The sequence below is a fragment of the Notamacropus eugenii genome, chromosome 3, assembly GCF_028372415.1.
Source record: "Notamacropus eugenii isolate mMacEug1 chromosome 3, mMacEug1.pri_v2, whole genome shotgun sequence".
Classification (NCBI taxonomy): Eukaryota; Metazoa; Chordata; class Mammalia; order Diprotodontia; family Macropodidae; genus Notamacropus; species Notamacropus eugenii.
In genome coordinates this window covers 51,633-64,523 of record NC_092874.1, presented here as the reverse complement: position 1 = coordinate 64,523, position 12,891 = coordinate 51,633, and the positions used below count along the sequence as shown (strand labels likewise).

Here is a 12,891-nt window from a genome sequence, read left to right as displayed (position 1 = left end):
ATGGGTAATAAATGGTTATAATTCCAGCCTGATACCCTTGGCAAGGGAGTAAGCCACTACTGTCTCTTCTTAGTAGGTGGACTTCAAGTCTCTTCTGAGATGAGGTGTTCAGATCTACTCACAGATCCACTTATCAAGCCATCTACCCGGTGTTTGATGTACTGTCTTTACTGAAAGTGGGAATTTGTCCAACAGAATAATTTTTAAAGATTTCCTGGTTTATCAAGCATTTCATATATATGCATGTGCCTACACCCCCCCCCCCCATATACACACACATACATACACATTTGGTATTTTAGTGATGATCCACTGGATCCTGCCTCAGGATTTTCCATTTTTTCCCCCTAAAATCTGGTGATCAGGAGTGATTTTAATTTTAACCAACTGGAGCTACTCTGTCTGTCTCTCTCTGTATCTCTCCTCTCCTCTTTGAGGTAGAGAAGGAAATGACAAACCACTCCAGAGTCTTTGCCAAGAAAGCCCCAAGTGAGGTCACAAAGAGTCAGACCTGACTGTAACAACTGAACAGCAGCAGGGGCAAAAATATGCTGGCACATTGGCACACTTTGGCTCATAACCATTTTGCAACAGGAAGACAAGGTTTTGGTTCACAATTTCAGGCTACCAAAAAAAAAAAAACAAAAAACCAAAACTATGACAAGTTTAACTGAACATATGGTTCCCTTTCCTCTTCCATTTATTAAACACCTACTTGGCGCCAGGCACATGCCAAGGATTTTACAAGTGTTGCCTCATTTAATTCTCACAACAACCCTGTGAGGTAGATGCTGTTATGATCTCCATTTTACAGATGAGGAAACTGAGGCAGAAAGTGAGGAAGTAATGTGTCCAGGGTCACACAGCTAGGAAGTGTCTGAGGACAGATTTGAACTCAGAGTATAAACCCAGTCGAATAGCTGGATCAAAATGATTTGGAGCATTTCATGAGGTTTTGAGTCAATTTTTTGCTTGAGAATTGGTTGTTTATATCCTTTGAGTTTGTATATTTTGGATACTAAACCCTTATCGGAGAAATTTGATACAAAGATTTTTTCCCTCTATTTGACCACTTCCCTTCTTATTCTAGATGCATTAATATTGTCTCTAAAAAAGCTTTTAAGTTTCATGTAGTCAACAATTTGTATTTTATCTTTTAAAAGTGTTTCTATCTCCAGTTAAAAAACACATTCCCTAACCAAAGATAGGGATATGATGTACTCATCTAATGGGGGTGTAGGGTGTGTTCAGGGAGGACCAATACTTTTGGTGTGATGGCTGCCAAACCCTTTTTGGGGCTCTTTCCACCTTTAGTGTCTGCCTGTTCCACCTAACTCTCACCTGGGGCTCCAAGAAGCTGCAGCATGTGCAGCAGCCACAACCCAGGAAACCATTTCGGCAGATGGGACAAACCAGGTTGAGAGTAACCAAGGGGTGTCAAACCCATTGGTGAGTTAGGAGGGTGTCTACCCCAAGCATGTGAAGACTTCCTGTGGTGGAATGGGTGGATGAGAACAACTTGTTCCATCAGCCATGAAGGCAGTTGAAGCAGGTAATATGGAGTGCTTAGAGCTTGGTTAGACACCAAAGACATCAAGGTCATTCACTGCATTCTGAGCCATCCCCAACTGTCTTGACTCTGTCCTGCCACTGGACTATGATGACTCTGGAGGAGACAGTGAGGCTGACAACTTCGTGCCACTTTGCCTCACTTAAATTTAATTACGCCTGAATCAAAGGGCATTTTATCATGGGGATGTTATTTTGGTCCCCTTCGAAGATGAAGGACAACAACCAAAGAACTCACCTCATCTGTTTGTCTCTGATCCCTCATCTGTGATGATAATGACACCACCTATCTCTCAGGGTTATTATATGGATCAGTTGAGTACATAACTGTAAAGTCCTCAGCCCAGTGCCTGGAACATAGTAAACACTACATAAGAGTTAGTTATTATTATTTGTTTATTATTATTGATTTTTTTATAGTAGGCCAGTAGTATTAAGATTGCTTATCTACTTAGAATTTATCATGGAATATAATGTAAGGTGTTTTCCCAGAAGGTGTTTTAATCAAACAAAGAGCATTTTCCTAGATAATTTCTGTTTTCCCTTTATCACTCTCTGGGCTATTGAGTTCCATTGTTTCTGATTCCTGTCTAGTATCCCACCAATTTTTCTGTTTTTTAACCAATACTAGATGGTTTGGATGATTGCTGCTTTCTAATAGAGTTTGAGGTCTGGAACTTCTCTTTCCCCTGAAGAAGAGGTTTTGCCATTACATTTGGCTCCTTTTGTGCGCAAAGTACTTGGTACTCATTCTATTCTAGCTGAGATTTGCAAAAGTTGACTGAAATTTTCTGGGTTATATGGCAAGAAGTAGTTATCCCCAAGGAGTTAAAGGACACTTTCATTGTCCATCTCCATAAAGGTAAAGGAAAGAGACTGTCCTGTGACAATCACAGGGAGCTCTCTCTCTTATTCATTGCTGGTGAGATTCTTGCCAGAGTCCTCCTTAATATATTGATCCTTCACCTGGAAGATGGGTGTCTACCAGAGATCCAGTGTGGCTTCAGAAAGGACCTCTGTGTGGTGTTTGCTGCCTGACAACTCCAGGAGAAATGCCAGGAGCAGAACAGATATCTGTACACAACATTTGTCCATTTGTCACTCACAAGTGCTTATGAAAAATTATGTCAAAATGTGGTTGCCTGGGAAAGTTCAATAGTACTGTGTGTCAGTTGTGTAACATCATGCTTGCCCAGGTTCTAGATAACTGATAATGTTCTCATGCTTTACCAGTCCCCAATCAAGTGAGACAAGGGTATGTGCTTGCTCCCATGCTTTTTAGCATGATGTTTTCAGCCATGTTGTCAAAGGCCATCAATGAGGGAAAGCATGGCATCAAGGTCAGCTACCAATGGTAAACTATCTAACATGAGAAGGCGACAAGCCAAAATTAAAGTGGAGGGAGAGTTGGTTCAAGACATTTTTGTACACGGATGACTGTGCAATAAATTCAGCCTCTGAAACTGAGATGTAACAAAGCAGGAATCAATCTTCTGTTGCTTGTGTTAACTTTGGCCTAACAATTAACACCTAGAAAACACAGGTGCTCCATCAGTCAGCACCACAGTTATGGCAAGTGGAGAAGTTTGGAATACTGTTGATAAGTTCACTTACTTTGGTAGTGTATTTTCTGGGGATGTAAACAGTGACAATGAGGTCAATGCATGCATTGTCAGAGCTAGCTCGGTGTTTAAGAGGCTCCAAAGGAAATTATAGGAGAGAAGAGAGAGAAAAGACTATCAAACTGAAGGTCTACAGAGACACTGTGCTGACCTCATTGTTGTGTGCTGGCCTACTAGTGCCATGCCAGGAAACTGAATTGCTTACATCTGAATTGTCTTAGGAAGATTGTGAAGATCACCTAGCAGGATTAGTACCAGGCACTGAGGTCATTTCTCAAACTAAATGCCAAGCGTTCCAAGTCCACTGTAGAGAGTGCAACTATGAAGGGCTGACAGCATTATTTAAATGCCAAATATATGCTTGCCTAAAAGACTCTTTTATGGAGAACTCACACAGGGCAAGGGATCACATGGGGGTCAGAAGAAGTGATACAAGGACAGAGAAGGGGCTGTGCTTTACCAACAAAGCAGAATTGAAATAGTTCAAAAGAAAAGCTAGATCAACAAATTTAGAGAATGCACCCCAAATGCTCACATGGACTATTTGTATGTAGCCTGGGGTAGAACCTTCCAGGCTTGTACTGGTCTGATCAGCCACACTTGGACACACTGTGACTCTACCCTAATACAGTGATGTCATTTTGGTCCTCTTCTAGAATGAAGGACAACAGTCATAATATACACTGTATATGTTCTTGAGGTTCTACTCATTTTTCTATGCATCATTTCATACAATAAGAAGGGGCACAAACTAGATAAGAAAAGCCAAAGTGACTGAAGGTAGTCTACCAGCATTGGCTAAACTCACTGTCACAAATGGGCAGGTGAAGGATTCCCCTTTAGACAAGCACTGCAGAGAAAACCGGAAAGTCATTTGGGATCAGTTGGGTTAAGACTCCCAGCTTCCACCTCCTACTACATTGCACTGAACATGGAGACTGTACCTGGCCATAATAATCACTGATTAAAAGACCTAGAAGAAAGATGGAGGAGAAGGAAAGAGAACGTCCAGCTTGGCACCTCCACGCCTTCTAAAAGCAGATGTAGAACATGGCCCAGCCTGAATCCTGGGTGGGAAATCCAAGAAACCACACAGAGAGGCATTGTTCCAGGCAGAGAGGGTTTTATGGACCCTAGGTCTTAATCCTAACCATATCCTAAATGTGTGCTATGAAAGGGGTCCAGCCAGCAAAGGCGTGGCTGAGCATATCAGCTCAGGGAAAGAACGTTCATCAGGCCAAGAAGGGGCCCCAGATCCAGCATAAAGAGATAGGAACAGGTGTACCTGGAAAACCCTATCTCTTATTGCCCAACTTGGGGTTAGACATCTAGGGCAGACTGAGGGGATCTACTCCTGGAAGAGGCAGATCCTGGATGAGGGGCAGGTGCCAGGACCTAGGATGGATCTTAAGCAGGAAACACATTCAAGGCAAGCCAGCAGCTTGTGGTTCCAATCCTAGGAGCAGAGTGAGGTCTCAGGTCTCTTCCAGCCCAGTCTGAAGCCTACAGAAAAATAACCATGGAAAGAGTCACAGATGAAAGGGGACTCTAAAGTTCTGTCACTTTTTAGCAGCATAGCTTTCCAGCTAGCTTATAGTGACTGAATTCATCAGTAATCTCCACATGGGCCCAGCCCACAGATGTATTGCTTAGACTTAAACATAGTTCAGGAATTTGCAGATCTATGATGGTGGAGTGGCAGATAGGGAATCAGATCATCCTGGGAGCACTGAAAACTTACAGGTCCCTGGAGTGAGCTTTCCCTGAGTTCCTGGAATAACATAGAACTCAAAACCTCAAGAAAGCTGCAACAAGGTTATTCTGAACATGCCCTTCAGAATGTGGAGAGAGCCTGGCTCTGATATCAGGTCCATGATAAGGAAGAAGATTGAAAGAATTAGCAGACAAGAAAGGATCCCACCACCAATTTTACCTTGGGGACAGGGATGCTCAAGACACAAACCCAGAAAAAGACAATGACTTCAAAATATCAATACACAAAGCCTCAAAGAAAAACACAGAGTGGGCCTAATTCACCTAGGATTTCTGGAAGAGAGCAAATAGGGAAAAGAGTAAAAAGAAGCTAGTGATAATATTTTTCACTGAGGAAAGAACTGGAATTTAAATGACTGCTGTGGAAGAAAGAATCAGAATTGGAATAAAGGGCTCGTCACGACTGAATTTTAACAGAAGGGTAAGCTGAGGCAGATATCTGAGCAACTTAACATCTATTAGCAGGGAATGCTCCCTATAAATAAATGAGCCAGAGGCCCGGAGCAAAAGGACACTTCCCCTTTGGTGAGTTTTGGGGAGCACAGAAGAAAGAGCAGAACAGAGTAGGTGACACCTTGGGATTAAGGCCTAGTTACAGTGCTGAGGTCAGGGAACAACCTGATTGGTTGAAAGTTTGATAATGGAGGCGAGTAACAACCCTCCTTCTCCTCCTGTGAGACTAAAAGGTGCTCATGGCCTGAGTCCAGGTGCAGGATAGTAGCCCAGACATTGGGACAGCAAACCAGACATCTTGGAAAGACTTGGTGGTGTAAAGATGTCAGACCCAAACCCCCTTGCTTTCACACCTATGTCCCAAGGTTAGCAAAATTCCTTGAGCAGGAGAGCTGGACTTTTCAGCTTAATGTATTACAGACAAGCTGAATTTTGAACCAAATTTAGAGACAAAGAACTGTAACTCAGGCAATTACAGGATGAACGTAGTTTGAGAACCAAATCAATAAACTGTAAATATGATCAATAAGAAATGATACAGGATTCATCTCAACCTTTGCAGGCTTGCCCAAAGAGTTGCAGAACCTTGTCCAAGCAACAAATATATGGAAAACTAGAATGGAGCAAACATTATCCAATGACTGCATGACACAACGAGCAAGATCCAAATGAAATCAAAAGACTGAAAAACAGAAGAAACTGTAAAGAAAACTTATAGTCCTGAAAACTATACTAAGGAGAGAGAATTTAAGAGTCATTGAAACCATGGCCTTAAATCTTAATTCAAGGAAACATTAAAAAAATACTACTGGATGTCTTTAGAACTAGAGGTCAAAATGGAAATAAAAAGAACCCAAAAGAACCCATCTCTGGAAAGAACCCCAAATAAAAACTCCCAGGATCCTCCCAGCCTAAATCCAAAGACTTAGGTCAAAGAAAACAAGAAGCAGACAGTTGAGAACATTCCAGAAGACAAACGCTTCTGAGGAGGGGGAAGGTGAGAGACAAGGATCTCCCATAATCCAGATGAAGCAGAAATCTGTGCAACAGAGGAGGGTCTGGTGGGGGAAGAATCTGACAATAGAACAGCAATCTCATTGGAACAGATCAAAGGAGAGACTGCAGAGGGCAAGGGATGAGAGAGGCTCCCCACTTCCCCACTTAGGTTTTGTTTTCCTTTATCTCTCCATTTAGGAAGGCTGAGCACGGTAAGTGGAGTTTTTCCTGAGTGAAAAAATCAGAAGAAAATCCATTCATTTAATGTCTACAACTGTGTCAAAGATAATTCTTAATCCAAGATATTATTTTTTAAAAACAGATATTCCTAACCACATAAAATCTAAAAGGTTTCACTAAAATAAACGAAGATCAAACATGAAAAATTGTTAGTAGCACATACGTCAAATGGACACATCAAGTCTGACCAAAATAAGTCCTTTATGTCCAGACAGAGATCTGACACCAATGTGAACCAAGACCCATTGCTGATAGATAAGTGCTGAAAGGATATGAATATTTCTAAAGTCCTGGAAACTATAAACGACCTGAAAACAGGTCTCCAAGCCACACTAAGAGAAAGTCATGGGAAAATAATCTTGCGATCTCCTGTGAAGGGGTAAATTTTGTGCATGATAATAAGAGTGCTGAAATAAGAGGAAACAATTCTTTGGGCTCCAAAACGAAAAAGGAGGCAGTAGAGTTGCTGATAGACAGTAGGTAAGGAGATGTCTGGACTTTCTCAGAACTAGGATGAGGCTCCAGACTAGGGTCAATATTATGGCTACTATGTTTGGTAAGGAGAAGAAACCAGAGCTGGGTGTTCAAGGCTATTCAAGGTGTTCAAGGTGTTCAAGGTAAGTGTGCACTGTTGGTCTTCAGTTTCCCAATCTGGAAAATAAAGGAGATTATCTCTAAGATCCTCTTGAGGGGAGACTTGATCCTCTCCGTGAAATCTTTAGTTTCATAGTTTCCCAGTTGGGGGGATGAGACAAGAAAGAGGGAAAATCCCACCAAATGTGCCCATGTTCATTGTTTCTGAAAAAAAAAGTTCCCAGGCATTCACATTCTTATTTCAGGCAGTTCCAACCAGCCTTAGGCTGAAATGGCACTCTTCTCCACTTTAATAATTGAGCTCTTTCCTTTTTGTTATTGAGCTGTGTCTGACTCTTTGTGACTCCTTTTGGGGTTTTCTAATCAAAGAAATTGGAGTGGCTTGCCCTTTCCTTCTCCAGATTAATTTCCAGATGGGGAAACTGAGGCAAACAGGGTTAAGGGACTTGCCCAGGGTCACACAGCTAGTAAACGTCTGAGGCCTAGATTGGAAGTCAGTTCTTCCTGACTGCAGGCCTTTGGCTCCATCCACTGGGCCACATCCTTGCCCCTCTGCTACTGGGATTCCCAGTTCCATTTACTGGACTCTGGTTTCCTCTGCATTCTTGGGTCCTGGCTTGTTTATCTACAGGGCCTGGGGAGGTTAGGACACTTGCCCGAGTCACAGCTGGGATGGCCGTCCTTAAATCTGAGGGGCAGCCCCTGGTCTCAAGTCAGCCTGCAGATTTCCGCAGTCCTCAGACCCCCTCAATCTGGGGGGGACATTTTCTCCCCAACTTCTAAGGATGGGGAAGGGTCGCACTGAGGAGGGCTGGAGGGCAGGGTGGACTCTAGCCCTAACCCTTCTTTTCCTCTGGTTCAAGCTGGGAGCACAAGAGCCGGGCGCTCCTGGGATGATGATGGGAGGGAGGGAGCCTGGGCTGCTCCACAGAATCCGAGGCTGTTCTGGGAATGACAGAGACAGAGCCAAGGGATTTCCTCCGGGTCAGTTTCAGTTTTGGTCTCCCAACCTGAGCGGGCTCCTTCTGCCCAGTCACCAGTGACGTTTGTTGTCTCCCGCCCGCTATTGGCTGGCAGAGCCTCCGGGACACCAATCAGAAGTGAGGGATTCATCCCTGTAGAAACCCAGTGCCCACAGGCCTCGGTGAGGTTGGGCTCCTGTGCCCGCGGGCCATGGAGCGCTCCCTGGGCGCTCTCCTTCTGTTGGGGACCCTGGCCCTGCCGGAGACCTGGGCGGGTAAGGAGGGACTGGAAACGGCACCCAGGGGTAGCCCTAGGGCCGGGATGGGGTTCCTTCCACGAAGCTCCTCGGACCCCAGCCCAGACAGCATTTCCCCGGACCCGGCTCCTTCATGTCAGTGCGGTCCGGCGGGGTGAGAGGGAGAAGCCGGAATCAGCCTGGACCGGGAGCCCGCCGCCCCTGAGCGGGGCTTTGGGGGGGGTGTCTTCGTGTGGGTCCCTTAGTTGGAGGGGTGAGTGATTCGGTAGGGGTGGGAGGTCATGGGGAGGGAGAATGGGGGCCACAGTCCTGGAGGCGTTAAGAAGGGGTAGAGCTATCCGGGGTCCCCCCGAACCTCCCCGGGGCTCTCCCAAGGACTTGGACAGAACCCGGGGCAGCTTTGTTAAAGAGCTTCCCGGAGGATGGGGGGGGGCAGGTGAGGACACGAGGTGGGGGGCCGAGGGTGAGCCGTGTGAGAGACCCCGGACCCGGACCGGAGGTGGGGGCGGGGAGAGGGAGGCAGCGTCCAGGGGCAGGGGCGTCGGACCTACCGGGGTTGTTGTCTGATCTCAAAGCGCTGAGGTCTGGAGAATTATAAGGGCGGGGCGCGGTGTGCCAGCCTGGGGCTGAGGGGAGGGTAAGGGGCGGGGATGCCGGGGGTGGGGGTCGGGGTGGGGTGTCTCGGGATAGCGGGCTTGGTCAAGGGTCTAGGGCCGCTCCGGGCTTGGCGGGGTACGGCTCACCCCAGGCGTCCCCCGCCCTGACCCCGGCCGTCCCCACGTCCCAGGCTCTCACTCCATGAGGCATTTCAGCACCGCCGTGACCCGGCCCGGTGGGGAGCCGCGGGTCCTCTCCGTGGGCTACGTGGACGATCAGCTGTTCTCGAGCTTCGACTCCAACTCCCCGAGTCAGAGGAAGGAGCCGCGGGCGGCGTGGATGGAGCGGGTGGAGCAGGAGGACCCGGGGTACTGGGAGCGGGAGACGCGGAACGTGAGGGTGACAGCACAGAGTTACCGAGCGAGCATGGAGAGCATTCCCGGCTACTTCAACCAGAGCGCGGGCGGTGCGTGACGGGGGCGGGGCGGGGGCGGGGCCGCCCGGGGCCCCCTGGGTGTGTGTGTGGGGCGGGGCCGCCCGGGGCCCCCTGGGGGTGTGTGTGGGGCGGGGCCGCCCTGGGCCCCCTGGGGGTGTGTGTGGGGCGGGGCCGCCCGGAGCCCCCTGGGGGCGGGGCGGGGGCGCGGCCGCCCGGGGCCCCCTGGGGGTGTGTGTGGGGCGGGGCTGCCCGGGGCCCCCCTGAGGGTGTGGGGGCGGGGCGGGGGCGGGGCCGCCCGGGGCCCCCCTGGGGAGGGGACAGGAGCCCCGGGGGTGTCAGCCAGGGTCCGGCCTCACTGACCCGGGCCGGGCCGGGCAGACGTCCACACCTTCCAGCGCATGACGGGCTGCGAGGTGTCCCCCGACTTCACCTTCCAGCGCGGGTTTCGCCAATACGCCTACGACGGGCAGGACTACATCGCCCTGGACACCGAGACCTACACGTGGACGGCGGCCGTGCCCCAGGCTGTGAACACCAAGCGCAGGTGGGAGGTGGAGAGGCCTGCAGAGAGATGGAAAGCCTACCTGGAGGAGACGTGCGTGATGTGGGTGAAGAAGTACCTGGAGATGGGGAAGGAGGCGCTGATGAGGACAGGTAAGGTGGGGCCCTCCCCAGTGTGCCGGGCATTCAAGGCTCCCTGGGCGGCCCTGCTCCACCTCCCCTCAGCCCCGGGACCCCTTGTACCCCAGGGCGTATTGTAGGGTGTTCCCCTCCCCCCACCTGTCCTTGTGCCCCTGGAGGGGAGGGGAAAGGGGAGCCTGGAAATGCCCCTGCCTTTTGGCTGCAGACCCACCCAAGTGTGCGCGGCATTCAAGGCCATAACCCATCCTTCTCAGCTCTTCTCAGCCCCAGCCCTGTGTCCCCAAACCCCAAGAACACCTTGTACCCCATGGTTCAGATTGTGGGGTGTTCCTCCTGTTCATGTGCCCTTGGAGGGGAGGGGGGAAGGGGAGCCTGGTAATGCCTCTGACCTTTGCCTCCAGACCCACCCTCTTGCAGAGTGACCCGCCACACTGCCCCCCATGGGGAGGTGACCCTGAGGTGCCGGGCCCAGGACTTTTACCCTAAGGAGATCTCCCTGACTTGGCTGAGGGATGGGGAGGAACTGCCCCAGGACACTGAGTTCATTGAGACCAGGCCTGCAGGAGATGGCACCTTCCAGAAGTGGGCAGCTGTGGAGGTGACCTCTGGCCAGGAAGGGAGATACATCTGCCGAGTTCAGCATGAGGGGCTGCCTGAGCCCCTCACCCTGCAGTGGGGTAAGGACAGTGAGGAGGGGCTGGGAAAGGGCACCTCCACCCCACAGGACCAGAGGGACGGGAAGTTACTGGGGGAGATGGGGGAAGGGTTAGTGACTCAGGCCAGACAGGGATCAGGGCCTCTCAATTCCCTTTTCCATTTCAGAGCCACAGTCTTCACTCACCTGGCTCATTGTGGGGGCCATCGCTGCTGGCCTCCTCCTCCTCACTGCAGTCATTGTTGGAGTTGGGATATGGAGAAGGAAGCATTCAGGTAGGCAGGACTGGGAGGGGTCTTTAGGGATTAGGCACGTGGAGATCCGGGCTCCACCTGAACCAGCAGCTTGTCTCTCTGTCCCCAAGTCCTCTCTTTCCCATCTAAGGGACAGTTAGAGGGGCCCTAAGAATGTGGATAAACAAATCCCTGACTAGAAGCCTTTTCCCTGGAGGATGCCTGGCAGGGGTGTCAAAGGCTGGCTGAGTGGGGAATCTACTTCAGACTCAGCTCAGACATGAACATGGGGATCTTTGCCTGAGGACCTGGGTGTCTCCCCGCCTGGGGGCTGTAGACCAGCCCTGGGAACCCCCTAGGGGCAGGCCTGGAGGGGGGTACAGGCCCATTTGGGGGCCTTTTCTCTCTTCCTCTTGGATCTAGAGGCTGGAGTGCTATGGGGCATGGGGGTGCAGCCTTGGTTATTTGTTGTGTCTCCAAGACAAATCTTGGAATTTCTGAGACCCTAGTGTGGTCTCTTCTCCCAGATTCCTCACTAGAAATTTGTTTTCTTTTCCAGGTGGAAAAGGAAGTGATTATGTTCCAGCTGCAGGTAAGTGAAGGGCAGACATGGAGGGTAAAAAGAAGAGGCCTGTCCATGGTGCTCTGGGACCTGAGCAATGAGAAGGCAGAGGAGAGGGTTAGCCCAGTAGCCTTCCCTTGGTGTCCCCTTCCCTTCCCATGCCCTGGTTCTGGGATGGATGTCCCTGACTGGGTTGTTTCCCTACTTTGCCTCCAGATAATGACAGTGCACAGGGGTCAGATGTCTCTCTCACAGCCAAAGGTGAGACTCTGGGGGCCTGGAAGGAGGGAGGGGCCAAGCAAAGAGGAGGAGGGTCTATGGGAAGTTGGGCTGAGGATGGGATGGGTGGTGAGGCTGGCCCTTCAGAATGATGACAGGCTGGAGGCCAGAGGGCACTTGGAGGATCCCCCTGAATCTGTCTTTCCTTCTTCAGCTTGAAAGAATTGCCTGGCATGGACCTGAGACAGAAAACCAGTCTGCAGTCCCCCTACTGTTCCTGTTGACCCCTGGCCTCTCTCCCCTGCATTGGTGCCTGCGATCCTTCCTGGACTCTACTAGCCCAAGCCCAGGGCAGCCTCCTCAGGGCCCTCATCCTGCTCTCTAAGGCCTCTCTCCCTCCTCCCTCCTGTGTCTCTGCTTTGGGAATGAGCCTCCTTCACATCTGATGCTGCCCTGGCCTCCGGGGTCTCTGCCTGATGGCCAGAACAACCTGATGAACCACTGCTCTGGAGTCTTTGGCTTTTCTCCACAATATGAGCTGAGCTTCTCATTGGGTCGTGGATTGTGGGGGACAGGATGAACACATGTAGATGTTCTGGCCATGTGAAGGGGGAAATAAATGAAAGTTTGGAGATGCCTGAGAAGACTTTTATTTGCTCTGCTGAGTCTGAGTGCAGTTGGGGGCTGGGCCCAGAGGGGAAGGAGCCTGGGAGAGGGACAGTACATGGTGAGAAGGCAGACCTTTGTCTTTGATTTGTATTGCTTGGGGGTATGTGTGGATCTGGTCTATTGGGACTTGTTTCGAGGCTTCAGACAGAGCCAGGCTGCGCACTCCGCTTGGCTCCAGAGCCATGCCCAGACAGGGTGCTGGGTTACTAACCCATGGGCCTCCCGCCCATAGGCTGCCCCTCAGCACTGACCTTCACAGAGGTCCAGATCTCTGTTTTGTCATTTTCGTCAGAGATATAAAAGCAGTATTTTCGTTCTGGGGACAGGAAGTCCTGTGAGAACAGAGGAAACATCTTCCATGGGGGTTCACTTTCCTCATTTGCAGCAGAAAATGGATCTAAATTTCAAGGTG

General features: G+C 49.8%; 1 protein-coding gene across 3 annotated transcripts; it reads left to right on the top strand.

Annotated features, from left to right (window-relative positions):
- Positions 1–8,348: 8,348 nt before the first annotated feature.
- On the top strand, positions 8,349–12,444 carry LOC140532321 (class I histocompatibility antigen, Gogo-OKO alpha chain-like). 3 transcript variants are annotated; one of them, XM_072650713.1, is made up of 8 exons: positions 8,349–8,484; positions 9,254–9,529; positions 9,937–10,153; positions 10,559–10,818; positions 10,964–11,071; positions 11,589–11,621; positions 11,808–11,852; positions 12,025–12,444. In XM_072650713.1, the coding sequence occupies exons 1-8, from the start codon at positions 8,421–8,423 to the stop codon at positions 12,027–12,029; spliced, it is 1,008 nt and encodes a 335-aa protein (XP_072506814.1). In that variant the 5' UTR covers positions 8,349–8,420; the 3' UTR covers positions 12,030–12,444. The 3 variants fall into 3 exon arrangements, with proteins under 3 accessions (XP_072506814.1, XP_072506813.1, XP_072506815.1); XM_072650712.1 differs by having other exon boundaries at positions 9,878–10,153; positions 10,543–10,818; XM_072650714.1 differs by lacking the exon at positions 8,349–8,484 and adding an exon at positions 8,502–8,719 and having other exon boundaries at positions 9,878–10,153; positions 10,543–10,818.
- The last annotated feature ends 447 nt before the right edge of the window (positions 12,445–12,891 follow it).

Excerpts from the sequence above, each read along its gene's own strand:
- LOC140532321 (XM_072650712.1), top strand. The coding sequence starts at position 8,421 with ATGGAGCGCTCCCTGGGCGCTCTCCTTCTGTTGGGGACCCTGGCCCTG. Across the intron at positions 10,154-10,542 it reads GGAGGCGCTGATGAGGACAG|ACCCACCCTCTTGCAGAGTG; the intron begins GTAAGGTGGGGC and ends CTTTGCCTCCAG. Across the intron at positions 10,819-10,963 it reads GCCCCTCACCCTGCAGTGGG|AGCCACAGTCTTCACTCACC; the intron begins GTAAGGACAGTG and ends TTTCCATTTCAG.